The sequence below is a fragment of the Fomitopsis serialis genome (genome assembly GCF_022376445.1).
Source record: "Fomitopsis serialis strain Sig1Antser10 chromosome Unknown B0H18scaffold_14, whole genome shotgun sequence".
Classification (NCBI taxonomy): Eukaryota; Fungi; Basidiomycota; class Agaricomycetes; order Polyporales; family Fomitopsidaceae; genus Fomitopsis; species Fomitopsis serialis.
This window is the reverse complement of record NW_025954974.1, coordinates 276224-290309: the sequence shown is the minus strand read 5'-3', so window position 1 is coordinate 290309 and position 14086 is coordinate 276224. Positions and strand designations below refer to the sequence as shown.

The 14086-nt window shown below is 56.5% G+C and overlaps 6 protein-coding genes across 6 annotated transcripts; 2 read left to right on the top strand and 4 right to left on the bottom strand.

Moving 5' to 3' along the window:
• Positions 1-499: 499 nt before the first annotated feature.
• Positions 500-2186, bottom strand: B0H18DRAFT_991027 (ClpP/crotonase). The gene is made up of 7 exons (XM_048045030.1): positions 2000-2186; positions 1913-1939; positions 1744-1853; positions 1467-1693; positions 1140-1411; positions 1026-1083; positions 500-966 (listed from the first exon to the last, which is right to left on the bottom strand). Exons 1-7 carry the CDS (start codon positions 2089-2091, stop codon positions 883-885), a joined length of 870 nt encoding a protein of 289 aa, XP_047896545.1. The 5' UTR covers positions 2092-2186; the 3' UTR covers positions 500-882.
• A 455-nt stretch (positions 2187-2641) lies between these two features.
• On the top strand, positions 2642-2860 carry B0H18DRAFT_872237 (uncharacterized protein; the record flags this gene model as incomplete). Its single annotated transcript, XM_048040215.1, has 1 exon — positions 2642-2860. The coding sequence occupies one exon, from the start codon at positions 2642-2644 to the stop codon at positions 2858-2860; it is 219 nt and encodes a 72-aa protein (XP_047896544.1).
• Positions 2861-3931: 1071 nt separating this feature from the next.
• On the top strand, positions 3932-5866 carry B0H18DRAFT_929794 (P-loop containing nucleoside triphosphate hydrolase protein). Its single transcript, XM_048041693.1, has 2 exons — positions 3932-4855; positions 4911-5866. The coding sequence occupies exons 1-2, from the start codon at positions 3967-3969 to the stop codon at positions 5762-5764; spliced, it is 1743 nt and encodes a 580-aa protein (XP_047896543.1). The 5' UTR covers positions 3932-3966; the 3' UTR covers positions 5765-5866.
• Positions 5867-6057: 191 nt separating this feature from the next.
• B0H18DRAFT_991018 (uncharacterized protein) lies at positions 6058-8382 on the bottom strand. Its single transcript, XM_048045029.1, has 4 exons — positions 8266-8382; positions 8069-8181; positions 7997-8006; positions 6058-7938 (listed from the first exon to the last, which is right to left on the bottom strand). Exons 1-4 carry the CDS (start codon positions 8272-8274, stop codon positions 6205-6207), a joined length of 1866 nt encoding a protein of 621 aa, XP_047896542.1. The 5' UTR covers positions 8275-8382; the 3' UTR covers positions 6058-6204.
• Positions 8383-8496: 114 nt separating this feature from the next.
• On the bottom strand, positions 8497-10070 carry B0H18DRAFT_991017 (uncharacterized protein). Its single transcript, XM_048045028.1, has one exon. The coding sequence runs from the start codon at positions 10058-10060 to the stop codon at positions 8696-8698; it is 1365 nt and encodes a 454-aa protein (XP_047896541.1). The 5' UTR covers positions 10061-10070; the 3' UTR covers positions 8497-8695.
• Positions 10071-11602: 1532 nt separating this feature from the next.
• On the bottom strand, positions 11603-14035 carry B0H18DRAFT_103190 (lysophospholipase). The gene is made up of 7 exons (XM_048030090.1): positions 13967-14035; positions 12937-13902; positions 12746-12885; positions 12538-12692; positions 12218-12475; positions 12121-12162; positions 11603-12064 (listed from the first exon to the last, which is right to left on the bottom strand). The coding sequence occupies exons 2-7, from the start codon at positions 13749-13751 to the stop codon at positions 11639-11641; spliced, it is 1836 nt and encodes a 611-aa protein (XP_047896540.1). The 5' UTR covers positions 13752-13902; positions 13967-14035; the 3' UTR covers positions 11603-11638.
• Between the last annotated feature and the right edge of the window lie 51 nt (positions 14036-14086).

The following is a 14086-nucleotide window of genomic DNA, read 5'->3' as shown; positions in this document are numbered from 1 at the left end:
CGCAGCAATGCTCGAGGTCCTTACGAGGCAGCTCGAGGCAGTTGAATCCTTCCGTGCAGGCTTCAAGCTGTCTGGACACCTGGAACATCTGTAACCATTCAACAGTGAATGATTCTTCCCTCTCTCATGTCGATAGCTCTCGCATGCACTGTGGTACAGTATGTATCGCAGTAAGTCAGCAGTGTGAACTCGTGGAAGCCCGAGACGCCCGGGCGTGAGGGCTTCCAATTGAATCTTCAATACCATTTCCGATGATAATACAACATTACAATACATCATAACTTACAGTGTCTACTACGTTTAGTTCCGCTGTGGCAGCTGAGCAGCTACAGTATGTGCCATGCAGGAGTCGAGGATTGGCGCTTGCGCCGCTACGATGGAGTAGGATGGAGGTCACCTAGCGCTATAGCAACAATGCCAGTGGTCGTCAGTTGGTCGTTCTCACTTGGCCACGGCGCTTCCCAATCCGGATGCAGCAGCATTCCCCACCTCATGTTGAGCCTGAGGCCTTACAGAACCCGATCAAATTAAACAGGCCTACGTGTACCACCCTGCGCCAATTTCGCAACGAATGCAAGGCGTAGGGCTGGATAGATATGTAGTAGAACACAGATCTCTGCTGCTAAATCTCAGTTCTGACTCTTTCTGCGTGTGCGAGGCTATGAGTGTATGCGTCCTTGTGTGTCTCAAACGAGGGTAGATCACGCTCAACCATTGATGGGATTACAGCGTAGATCGAGCTGGGTATGGAGAGAACAAGGAGTCGGTCGCTGAACACGCTCAACACATCGTCACGATGACCAAGACGTGCAATCGTTGTCGTGTGAGTATACCGCTAATATTCGTACAGATGTTCCGGGTGGCTGAGAAAACAAAGCCTGATTATAGCTTGGACGGCAGCTTTCCGAGAGGAGCGAACTGCGGCTTCGTCTTCGTCTTCGTAGACTTGACGAGCTCCTTCATGTCCTGCAGGAGAGTAAGCAACGCGCTACATGATCGAACTGGAGCGAACGCGAGGCACTCACGGCAGTCTGGAGCATGGCGCTGTTCCACGTAGCTGTGTAATCCAAGTTCTCCTGCACACTGCCAACGGAGACCGGGTTAATGCTATACTCAAATCCCACAACGTCTCCACACACCTATGATCCCTCGCATGCAACAACAAGTGCTTCGACCCAAGCACCGCAATCGGCGACTTCCCCGCGATCGTCCGCGCCGTCTGCAATGCAGCCGAGAGGACCTCGTCGCGGCTGCCCTGTACAACGCGCGAGACGAAGCCGAGCTTCTCGGCCTCGGCCGCGGAGAAGTCGCGCGCGGTGTATGCTAGCTCGTGCAGCAGGCTGTGGTTGCCCGAGATCTTGGGCAGGCGCGCGAGCGTGCCGATGTCGGCGGCGAGGCCGACGTCGACTTCCTGAATGTGTACTCTCAGCTAAGTGTCCGGAGGGTGGAGTGAGTACGCAGCCTACCTTGATCGAGAAGACGGTATTCGACGCTGCGTATCGCACGTCGCATGCGGCCATGATGTCGATGGAGAGGCCGAATGCGATTCCGTGCGCTGCGACGATCACGGGGTAGGGGCACCGCTCGATCGCTGTGATGCAGCTCTGGAACGAGAGTATTTGTTCGCGCAGCTGGAGGGCGCGTCTGGCAGGCTCGTTGGAGAAAGCGTCGCCGAGTCCTCCGAGTGCGCTCACTGTTTCGAGGACATTGAGTATGAGAAAGACGTTGAAGCGACGTGCCTACGATCTATTCCTGCTGAGAACAGCCTCGGGAGGGCGGACGCAAGCACGACAACGCGTACGGTAGGCTGAAGAGAAATCTTGTTGAAGACCTGCGCTAATGCTGTCCAGCACCTAGTCGAGGTCAAGCATTCGTGAGAGCTCCCGACAAGATGAATGGCTCGGGCACTTACTCCTCACTGAAGGCATTCACAGGCTTCCTTGCAATCAAGTATTGGTTCTCCGTGATTCCGTCAAGGCGTAACAGTACGCTTACTCACCGTAGGATCTCGACCAACGCAATATGAGGCTCGGGAGAGGAAACCTTGAGGAACTCCGTTGACAGCCCAACCAGCGACGACGCTTCCGACATGTCTCAATGTTAGCTATGGCTCGTTTCGCTCTTTCACCCTGCTTCAGCCGTGCTGCGAGCCGGGGTTACAGCAGTGTCAGTCAATCTAGTTGCAGTGTAAAGAGAACTATGGACGTCGTTCCGCCACCGAGCAGACCAGAAGCATGTGAATGATGGGGAGTTTGATGCCGATACCTTGACAGACCGTTTTAACAGATGTTCACTCGAATTGCACGTCTATGTCCTTGATGAGGGCGTAGGAATTTGCGCAGCCAGTGACTGCAGTGTATACTGTTGAGAGGCTCGGGTCTCAAGATCTCAAGAGCGACACAGAGGCTGCATATATACTACTTACGTTGACCGACAGTTGACCGCTGTGGCAATTGCAAAGGCGATCGGATCGGCGCGACAGGGACCCCGGGGCCCGGTAGGTGAGGAGGCTCCGGGGTCCACTGCCAGTGTTCCTCACTCGTCACCAGCATCCGAGAGTCGCCCGACGTCCTCAACGTCGTTCACGTCGTCGCCTACGTCCCCGAGCCCATCACGCACTCACGCCCTACAATCTAAACAAATGGCTCGTCGCTCCGCACCTCCCGGCTCCGGCCCCGCCTACTACTCCGGCGCACCTGTGCGTCGCGGCGCCCTCCACGACGCGAACGAGTCCAAGTTCTCTGCATTCATGCGCGAGGAGGTCTGGGCACCTGAAAAACTCCCGGGGAATGTCAGCATCCTGACGGGGTTGGTCGTGTTCTTTGGCGGCATTGCTGCCATCCGGACGTGGGGGACATGATGATCCCGGCTTGAGGGTAGAGGGAGGAGAGCCGCACGAGTGTCGACCGAGTGCACCCTACCGTATCCCATGGTGCGTTGCGCAAGCCTTGTTCTCCGGCAACTGTATTCAAGTACTGTATTTCGCAGCGATGATAGCCTACGCGCAATGTTGCGTAACACGTCCCGCATATATCCGACCTTCTGCCATTCACCGCCGCGAGCACCTCCACGAGCAGCCCTCGTCGTCAGCAAAATCCCCGCATCCCGCGTGGTATCCATTTTAACATACTGTAATCTATATTGCTGTCGACCTGCACACTCGATTGCTTTGCGCGAAAGTACCTTTGGCATGGCCATCCATACACAATCCCATTCCGTCAATAGATGCCCAGATATCCTGCATACCTCTCGCTTTGTGACAGAAACATGACTGGTGGGAATTGTCTAATGTCTGTATGAACCCGCCGGTGCTAGACTAACACAGGGTGCAAGCTGCAAACGCGTATAGCACCGACAAGTTGGGCAAATTTATGGGCGCTTATACATGACCTGCGTCTTCGCGGTCGACCTCCACCACACGGCGACCGTCTGGTATTGAAAAAAACTGGCATACAGTACACCTGAACGAGTCTCGCGAGCTACAACCCTCCCTTTTCCTACTTGATGTCGCTTCTTTCCTCCTCTCGGGCCCTCGCTCGTCATGCGCCGCTGCTTCCGCAGGAGCTCGTAATAGTATGCCTGCACACGTCGGCGTCGACTTCTTCGGCATCCAGTGCCCCCCCCTCTCGCAGACGTCTCGTGAAGGACCTCAAGCCTCGCTCTGCCTCCGGCACAGGGACACTGGTCGTCGCACCTGAGGAGAAACGCGAGCGGGATGCCGCACCTCACTCAACGCCGGGAGCGCGGGACAGGTTCAAGGCGCGGGAAGCGACACTCATGCAAGCTAGGGAATGGAATCAGCGGAGGCGGGAGAGAAGGGAGAGGGGCGAGGACAAGCACGCACGGGGTGGCAGGAAGGGCGAGGCTACACGGTCGACTGTGAAGGGCTGGGACCGGTCGGAGAAGAGCGTCCGCAGGACAATGTCCATAGCGCCGAATGTCCCGGATTATAACCAGCCCTGGCGCATGCCGAGGAACGAGCCGAGGAGGTCAGACGGGTCCGCGAGCTTCAGCGGGACGAGGTCTGCAGAACGGTCCTCGGATGCAGACGCACCGCGCAAGCCGAAAGTGCAGAACCCGCTGAGCGAGGAGTTCGACACGTCGTCCCGGGCTGCATCGACGGACCAGTTGCCGAAGGAATTCGCTTCGCCGCCGCTCATGGAAGGCCTCTTGAACTCGGTCGTGGACGTCCTCGGCCCACATGCGAAACCGACGCCCATTCAAGCCCTGTCTCTCAAGCACCTCTTCAACCGACCACTACCAGGCTCGTCTACCTCGCAGGTAGAAGACGACGTTGAGTACGTGCAATGCCTCCTCGCGTCCGAGACGGGCTCGGGTAAGTCTATGGCATACCTCCTCCCCATGCTACAAGACCTCAAAATCTCCGAACTCCAATCCGACCCTGTCTCACTCCCCCCTTCCCAGCTCCCGCTGAACCCTCGTGCCCTCGTTCTCGCACCAACGCACGAGCTCTCTAGGCAACTCTCTGGGTTCGGGAAGGCTCTGCTCCACGGGATCAAGCTCCGCGTGTTATGCGTATCGCAAGCGAACATTCCGAGCATCCCTACGCGGAGCGTGTCTGCGTCCAAGATGTCGAAGGAGCTGGACTTTGACGAGCTCACGCAGCAGGAGGGTGCGTACCGCAAGACAGCCAGGCCTGTGGACGTCGTCGTTGGGACAACGTCTAAGATACTTGAACTGGTGAAGGGGCGTAACTGGGATCGCGAGCAGCCGAAGGTGGAGGATACGTGGGACAAGGAGGCGCCGAAGTCGCGCAGGTTCACTGTCGGGAAGCCTGAGATGAGCCTTGAGAGGATCGAGTGGGTCGTGGTTGATGAGGCAGACGTTCTCTTTGGTGCGTATTGTATTCCGGACGTCTCACAACATGCAACTGACTGTTGTTGTACTAGACCCTGACTTCCAGGAGCACACGAACTTGATCCTCTCGGCCATCGCAGAGGCTCGCGGCCAACCTATCGAACGCCCTGACGAGTCCGAGCTATCCAAAGTTGGTCCCGAGAACCCCGCTCCGGTTAACTACCCCTTCAACCTGCTCCTCAGCACCGCGACGATCCCCTCCTCGCTCGCGTGGTACCTCGACACCTACCACCCCGCGCTCCTGCGCCTCGCCTCGCCGCACCTGCACCACCTGCCCAAGACGCTCAGGACGGAGTACGTCGCGTGGACGGGCGGGAACCGCAACGCGGACGTCGAGCGGCAGCTGCGCGCGGTGTGGCACGAGGACGCGCTCCGCGACAACGGGCGCCGGTCGAAGGTGCTGATATTCTGCAACAAGAGCACGAAGGTCGAGGACCTCGGGCGGCACCTCGACGCGAAGGGCATCCCGAACGTCGCGCTGACGAGCACGAGCGAGACGAGAAAGTGGGGGTCGAACCACCACCTGGACGGGTTCCTCAAGCACACGAGCCCCAACACCCCCGAGGGATCCTCAGATAAATCAACTGCGGCGTCTGACGAGGAGACTGCAGAGCCGGTCGCCGTTGTCGCCGCAACGGACGAGAGCAAGGTCCCGCATGTGATGATCACGACGTCGCTGCTCTCGCGGGGGCTGGACTTCTCGCCCGACCTGAAGCACGTCTTCATCGTCGACGAGCCGCGGAACATGATCGACTTCCTCCACCGCGCGGGCCGCTCGGGGCGTGCCGGCGAACAGGGCAAGGTCATCGTGTTCGGGAAGACGAAGGGGCGCGGGTCGGCGAGGACGAAGGATATGAGGAAGAAGGTCGGCGCGTTGGCTGCGTAGACCGTGATGGGAAGCGTAGACGGGATCTCAGTATATTAGTAGGAAGTATATTGCTCGTACTTATGTTGGTCGGTGCTAATCGAAGACGCTGCTCACTGCTCACATGTCTTGATTTGGGTTTGACACTGACCGCCGCCCTTGAATTATGTGAGGGTAGGGCAGTACGGAGCAGGCGGGTGCTGGCTCGGCACAATGAATGCCATTGAGCGTGTACTGAGGCCTGAGGCTTGTGGTCTCGTACCCATTCGTATGGACGCACCCCACCACCGGTGTCGGGAGACCAGAGGCTTGAGGCCGAGGTTCCAGCCTTCCTCCGTCTAAAGTTACATGTCCGCCGGTATATATAGCGCGAGTTGAGTATCAGTAAAGTAAGATGTATCAATGGTGGCGAAGTAGAAGGCAACATTTGTCTACTCCGTTCATACGATTCGTGGTGTACTTCAATGAAATGACATCCCATTCATAAGTAGCAGCTTGACGGGCCAGTATGCCATAGGTAGGTCAGGGAGATCGGAGTTACGCCGGCGCCATGGAGCCCTCAACGTTGGTACATTATCATAGGCACAGTGCTTCACCGTCTTAAAACGGCTGTCATGTGCGCTTTGATACCTGACTCTGTAATAGTCCGGCAGATACGCGATTGTGACGCTAGAAAAGGGTATATCAGCCCGTATTGTCGAGAGTGTGGTCATGATGCTATCTAAAGGCGGGCTTGCGCCCGACAAGAGGACGGTGATCCTCGACAGCCGTGGACACAGTGCCTCCACCCGCTCCAGCCAATCGCCGTCGGATATTGCGCGGGCCATGTGCCCTAGACTGTGACCATAGACCGTCAGCTGTCTCAGCTCCTCCATCTCCGGCAACAATGAGGACCACATCCGTACAGGCCACAGGCTCTCCTTGGGATAGACGCGACGTTCCAGGTAGCGGAGGTCTCGCAACTGGCGTAACCTGAAGAAATCGGCGAAACAATAGCGCCAATCCGGGCCCATGGGGACAGGGCGGAGACATTTATTGCGCAGTAAGAGCCCGCCACGCTGGCTAACGGCCCAGACGGACATCGAGACGTTCCCGTCGGACAAGCCCCCTGGTGGCGTTTGGAAAAACTGGAGCTGCAGGCTCGTAGGCTCTACGACATCCAGGCCATATCGATATAGGGCGTCTGGTAGCCAGTCGTCCTGCACGTCTTGTGCAGAGGAGCCGCGAGTGTCGTACACCAGAACGGTAGCTTGATGTGTGAGGATCAATTTGGACAGCAACAGCGCAACACTGGCACTGCCAGCACTGATATCGTGGAAGGAGAGGCGGCGAAGACTCGGCAGGTAGACCTTCCCCGCTTGATCGGCACCCTCCTCTCGCAGCTCCTTGTCGTGGTCCAATGTGTCCGATAGGACCAAGTCCACCAGGTTGGGAGTATCGCGGAGGATATTGAGGACCGTAGAGACCGGATTGGACCAGGCACAGCGACCTATGAACATTGTCGTGATGGTGGTGAAGCGGTCTTCTGGCACCCAGGTGAGGCCACATAATGAGACACTGCGGAGACGAGAGGTCGATTCGCTGAAGATTTTGACTGTAGGTGCCGCTGCGGGTTGAGAGGAGTCATCGTCGTTCGCGTCGTCCTCGTCATCCTCGTCATCCTCGTAATACCCATCATCCGTGATTGTTAGGTCCTCAAGAGTGTCACTTGATTCAGAAAGAATATATCCGCATGTACAAATGACGTCGTAGGTGCATTCCGACCAGGACAATGTCCTGCAATGTGGCGCCGGTACCGTCCACATGATATCGGGAATTTCGGAGCCAAGGAGTGTAACTTCCAGTGGAACAGCGGGATAGCGTTTGAGGACGAGGCTCTGCAGCGGAGACCCGCAGCTGGAGACATCCCTCCACAAAGACGGCGTTGTCGTACAGACAGCGTGCCAGTAATGGCACACGGCGGCGAGTGTAGCAAGTTGATTGAGGTCCGTTCGCCTTCGGCATGCATGAATCGACCGAGGTGGATCCAAGCGACATTCCTCGACGTTCACGGCAGCGAATTCGAATATTCTCTGCCAGATATGGGGTACCATAGCATGTGCTGGACAGAAGTAGTTTTGAAGGGTCTTGAGCATACCGATAGCCTTGTTCACTTTTCTTTTGGGCCCCCGCAGGCCCATCTTGAGATTATGGAGCTGTGGTAATAGTTCACTAAACACCAATATTCATCCCGAATACTGGATCATGGCCTACCCGGCCCATTCTATAGACGGCGTTGTTGATCAGTGGAAGCCTGTGTGTCGAATGCGAACGTCGTTCACTCACCTCATGAAAGAATTGTTCATGATGCATGCGACAGTCTCCGTAAGACTTTGAAGGTCGCCGCAGAGACGATCCAGAGCGTCATCCAGCTCGCGCAGTGATTTTGTATTATTGCTCTGGTCCAAGCCGTTTCAGAGACGAGCGCATCGATGTGCAGTATTAGCGCGTCAGTCCCATCACTGAGACAGTATTTCGTTCACCTTATGCATGCTTTGTTTCTGTTTCTGTTTCTGTAGGGGTCCAGTCCAGTATGTACTTGTCTCAATCGACACGGCCGCGATGGGTGCCGGTGACTCTGAGCTCGTCGCTCACAAGAGCTTAGACGCGCACCCTGCCTGCGAATTCAGGCGAATTCTCACAGGATCTTACTTGAACAAGCGCTCAAGCTCAAGACGGGCCTCCACACCTACCATAGCCTCTACTAGTGATTACGTCTAATGAGACACGGCGAATGCCAATCAGCTCTGAGGGTTGTAGTAAACCATTGCACAGGACGGAGAAGCACTAGTCCACAAATGCCGAGGGACGTAAAGGTCCCGCATGCAGCGATTAGTACGACAGGCCGAACTGAAGTCAAAGCACTCCGATTCTACTGTCCTCGTTCCACACATAAGACCTACTGGCAACTCACTAGCGAGGGAGTCTACAGTAATAGTCGGTCCACTGCGCAATCGTAGGCCAATATACAGTAGGAAGTTCGGGGAGTTCAGGGTGGTCCGGCCATGGGGTCTCCATCGGCGGCACATCTTTGTAGTCAACGTATTCTGCCTCGAAGGGGCAGGGATGATAACCCCAATTGAATGTCCACCTATCGTGATAGTAGCCCGGAAGGTACCCAACGGTGACCTTGGAGAAGGGCAAACGGTCCCGTATTGCGGCAAGCCTTGCCATGACCTCGCCGACGTGCGGATCCTGGGACGACAAGAATACGACGATCCGGGTTAACCGTGGACATATGGGCTGCTGATCGTGCTCTGACCCCTCGCCGCTTTTGTGGCTGTCCTCGAGCCCTTGAGCGATGTGCGGTAGGTTGCGGCCCAATACCGTGAGCTGTTCCAGCGCTGGCAGCTCAGATAGGATGGAGGACCACATCCGCGACGACCACGGATCTTCGACGTTCATATAGAAAGATTCGAGGTAGCACAGATCTTGCACTTGAGACAAGGGGAAGACATCGGAGAAGCGGTAGCCCTGGTCGACAAGCGAGACGAGTCTTCCCGGTGAGAAGAGCCCGCCATGTCGACTGGCGGCGACGACGGACAGTAGGAGTTTACCGGGCTGCCGGAACTTTCGTGACATGGCGCAAGACACGAGGTGCATTCTTGTAGGCTTCACAAAACCCAGGTTTAGTCGAGATAGCGCCGCCGATATCCAGGGTCCGTCTGCCGAAGAGTTGCACCGGGCGCCGTTCGCGACGATGATCGTTTGTGGCGACAGATCCAACTTGGACAGCAGCAGCGCAACACCATCACCCGCAACGCCAACGTTGTGGAGGGCGAACCGGCGAAGGTCCTTCAGGCATACCCGCCCCGCTCTGCCCACAGATTCAGCCTCTCCTCGCTGCTTCTGCAGCATCCCCGATAGGACGAGATCCACCAGCTGGGGGGTGCCACCGAGGAGATTCAGGATTGTCGTAACGGGATGGGACCAGAAGCAGTAGCCTATCAGCAGTTGCGTGACGGTGCTGAAGCGGTTATTCGGCGCCCAGTGGAGGCCATATAACGAGACGCTCTGTAGACGGGGCGTGGAGTCGCCGAACAAGGTAAGTTTGGGAGATGTTGTCGGCCCGTCGTCGTCGTCTTCGTCGTCAGAAAAGTAGTCACGATCGTGCATCAGTACCAAGTCCTCGAGGACCTCAGTCGAGAGGAGCTCCATGTCGTCACGTATGTTTTCGTAAGTGCAAAGGGTCCACTTCAGCGTCCTGCATTGTGTTTTCGGTAGCTCGAAAAACACGTCGGGTATTACACTATCCTTGAAGAACAGGTCCAACGGCATATTGGGATGACGTTCGATAACGGCATCCTGAAATTGAGAAACCGGCCAGCTGACGCCACTCCAGAGCGAGGGCGCGGTGACGCAGACGTAGTGCCAGTAACGGCAGACTTGGACGATCGTGTTAAGGCGACCAGAGACCATGCGCAGCCCGACAGCTTGGATACAATCGGGCCGATCAATAATGGAGCGGTGGGCCACAACGTTCGTGGTTACGAAACGAAAGATCAGGTACCAGATGTGAGGCGGCAAAGTATTCGCAGGGCAGAAGTGGTTGTGCAATGCCTTGAGCACAGGCACAGCTGTTCCGACGTTCAAGCCCGATCCTTGAAAGACGTCCTTGACGTGCTTCAGCTGCACGACCGAGGTTCGCTCAACAACATATTGGTCCTCGATTTCGTACAATGACCTACCTCGCCCATTCTGAAGATTGTCATTGCACGCTAAGCATCCGATACGTATTGCAGGACACACGGAGGTTCACCTACTTCATTGAATAGCTGTTCATGATATGCGTCGCTGTTGCCGTGACTCGTTGGACGTCGTCACTAAAATTCTTCAGCGCGACTTGCAGCTCGTCGAGGTCAGGACGAGCAGCAGAGTCGGGGGTTGCGCCATCTGTCACCTGGGGAATGGTAAGTACTACTATGCTCGAATGGTCGTAACACTGACATCATGCTTATCCATGTTGGCCTATTCCTTTGGCAAGTACCAGTGCTGAGCCGGGCGCGTGCGTTGCACTGATTCTGGGGCGGCCGTAAACTTGAAGGTGAACGTTGTGAACAGGCGCGCGGTCTACATACAAGCGCGGGTCGGGCGCGCGAGTGGCGGGCCCGGCACGTGAGTGTGAGGCAAAGCAAGTCGCGAGTCGGCGAGTCGGGCCTCGGCTATATCTTGAGGCACGAAGGTTGAAGGAATTGTCTACGTCTGCCTGGGGAGACTAATAGCCTCGGCGAGCGCTGGCCGGGAGTTCCTCCCTGGCTAGTAGTAGCGCGGGTTGCATCTTCCGCATCATTTACATCCTCAGTATGCTCGCGTTGTACACTTGAGTCTTACACTTAACAAGGCTCGAGATACGGACCAAGACTCAACTTTTGTCAAGCGCAAGTTCCTTGAGTTGGAGATCTATGTCCTACATGTATAAGTTACACCAATCCGAGTCCCAGGTACTTGATGTGATGCTCATTATTCGTGCAACGACCACATGTCTGCTCCAATTCGTGAAAAAAAAACTCGGCACTCGATCTATACTCCATCGGGACCCTTGAACAGGACATACAAGACCATAATTAAGTTTAGGTTTCCGTCTCGAGAACAGCGGTGAGCAGAGCATACTGTACGGTCCCGGATAAGGATGACTACACAAGGCAATTCTCCTGCGAGAATGATCAGAGAGAATCCGCGCTTTGTTATGCAAGGGCGGAGCACCCATTACATAGGTTGCCGCAACAGCTGTGAATCAGTATGTAGACTCGGAAACGGTCGCGCGGTCAGTAGTCCATTCCTGTAACGGTAACATATATAATATAATATAGGCTCCCTCAGTGTCCCACGCAAGTGTCCGACGAAACAGATTGAGCCCTAGCTCCAGCAGTATCTCTGCATGCACGTCTCACACACCCCGCTCCGCTCAACCCCAGCCTTCGCCCTGCTCCTATCGACAACCGCGCACGCCAAGCATGCAGGCCACTCCGGGTCCTTCGTCCACACGCCATCCACCTCCGTCGCCAACCCCTGCGTAGTCATGTCGAACATCTGCGACATTGCAGCGTCGATGTCGTCCCCCTCGAACGCCAGCTGGAGAGTGGTGATATTGGTGAGCGCTGCTTGGCCGAGAGGCGGGGATCCATTGGCGAGGTAGATGAGGAGAGGGACGGGAGAGGAGGAATTGCACCCGAAGAAGGTAGGATGGGTCGTCAGCTCCTCGTCGTGCCACGTTGCGGCGTCGGTAGGCACGGGCGGGAAGTCATAGGTGGAAGGCATGAGAGCCGTGCGAGCTTGTGTAGCCTATATACGCGGTAAGTGAGCCTTCGGAGATATACTTGCCTGAGGAAGCGACATACGCTCACGACGGATCCATCAGCCCAGTTAGTGATGTTTCCGCTCTACAAACGGGCAGTCAATATAAGATGGCACCGCAACACACGACTGATGTCCTACACCATCGGTAGCCCATATGACGTCTACTCCCCTAGCCTTCGCCAGCAGGGGAATGAACGGAATACCCTCGCCGTCGTCGCCTCCGTCTACCAACGCAAGCTCGGTTGCATTCCAATCAAGGTACGCGCCCTCGTTGAGTCCATAGAATGGGTTGGGGACTCGAGAAGTGACGAGCCAATCCAGCGATGCAGTGTCGTTGCTCAGCTGGGTGAACAACTCAAGGAGCGGCGTGAGTAGGTTAGTGCCATTGAGGAAAGACTGCGACGAGTGGAACAGACATGTCAGCGCGGATATTATCGCGCAGAGTTAGTCAAGCGTACTGAATAGTTGAGGCTACTGAAGACGTTGGATGACGTCGCAGCGATGAAGGATAGTTGGTCGAAGCCGACCGTGCAGGTGTCGCTTCCAGGCTCGGTGCCGAGGTATTCCATAGGCGTAAACGCAGCCAAGCTGGGATCAAAGGAGCCCATTTCATCTGCGCGCAAGTCATCAGACAGTGAGAGCGGCTCTGAGAAGAGATGGACGCACAGGCGCTGAACTCGTATATAGGGTTGGTCAGAGGGACGTTGTCATTCGAGCCAGGGTAAATGTTCGAGAAATTCGCGTTCCAGGAGCGCGAATCTACCACAACGATGGGGAATGGCTGTGAGTACGACGCGAACGTAGAGCTACATACGCATCAGCAGATACCTCGGCAAGAGCGACGATTGCTCACGCACAGATTAGTCAAAGACGAAAACGTGATACCTGCCCCGTGTGGCACAGACGAGTCAAAGTAGTTATTCGCATTCGTCCCATTCGCGAAATGCCTCGCCAGAATGCGCGCCCACAAGTCGACGATACTCACAGGGTACCCAGCGAGGAACTTGCCCTGGATCTCCGTGACGAGGTCCACGTCATACGCGAGGTCCTGCACCGTATCCGAGGTCGGCGATGCGAGAGAATACTGCGCGTTCCAGCCTCCCCACCCCGACGAATCGTTGGGCTGGAATACAAGCTCCGGCAGAGTCGGGAAGTCCGCCTGAGCGAGGGACGTGACCAGCCAGTTACCGCCGGACAGGCCAGTGATGTAAGTAGCGGCCTGGAGCAGCCCGCCGGTCCCCGCCTCCGCGGCTGAAGAGTTCCGGCCGTCAAGGGCGTTGAGCGCACCGGCGCCGACGATGGCAGCCCGGTAGCCGCCGCCACTGGTGGCGATACCGAACGTCGGGTATGCGCTCGAGCCGTTCGCGCCGCTGAGAATGTCAGCTACATAGGACGGCAGGGCGGAAACGTTTTGGGCCTCGATTTGTTGCTGGACGTTGGCGAGGTAGCTCTGCCACGCGGAAGGGAGCACGAGAGACTGTCGGGATGATACGTAGGTCGACTCGGAGGGACTGAGGGACTGGTTGGTGCCCGTGCCGGCGAGGCGGACGAGGGAGGTGTCCGGCGGGCATGCTACGCGAGTGGGAGTGTACGCTTCCGCCGCGGCGAGTTGGCCCCTGGCAAGAAGAGCTGGTGAGAACAACGAGTATCCCAGAAAAAGGAGCGGCAACATAACGAATGTGGGCGTGCGGGGCAAGCACTGGGGGATCACAGGGAGTCTCCCGTGGCTTATATATCACGACGCATTTCGAAGGCGATCAACTGCGATCGACGGACATAATACATTGCACTAGGCAACCTCGGAGTTGCCTATTACGTATAGCCTTGAGAGACACCACAGACACATCAGAACACGTAAGCATGTATGCACTCGGCACGGTGACGCACCGAGCAACAACGGCACGATCGCGCTCATGTGACTACTACGGTAGGGGCTGTGCTATCTGCGGCCCTGGGTCACCGCGGAAGGCGGCACAAAAGCCACAATTTGATGGCAGTCGAAGCGTC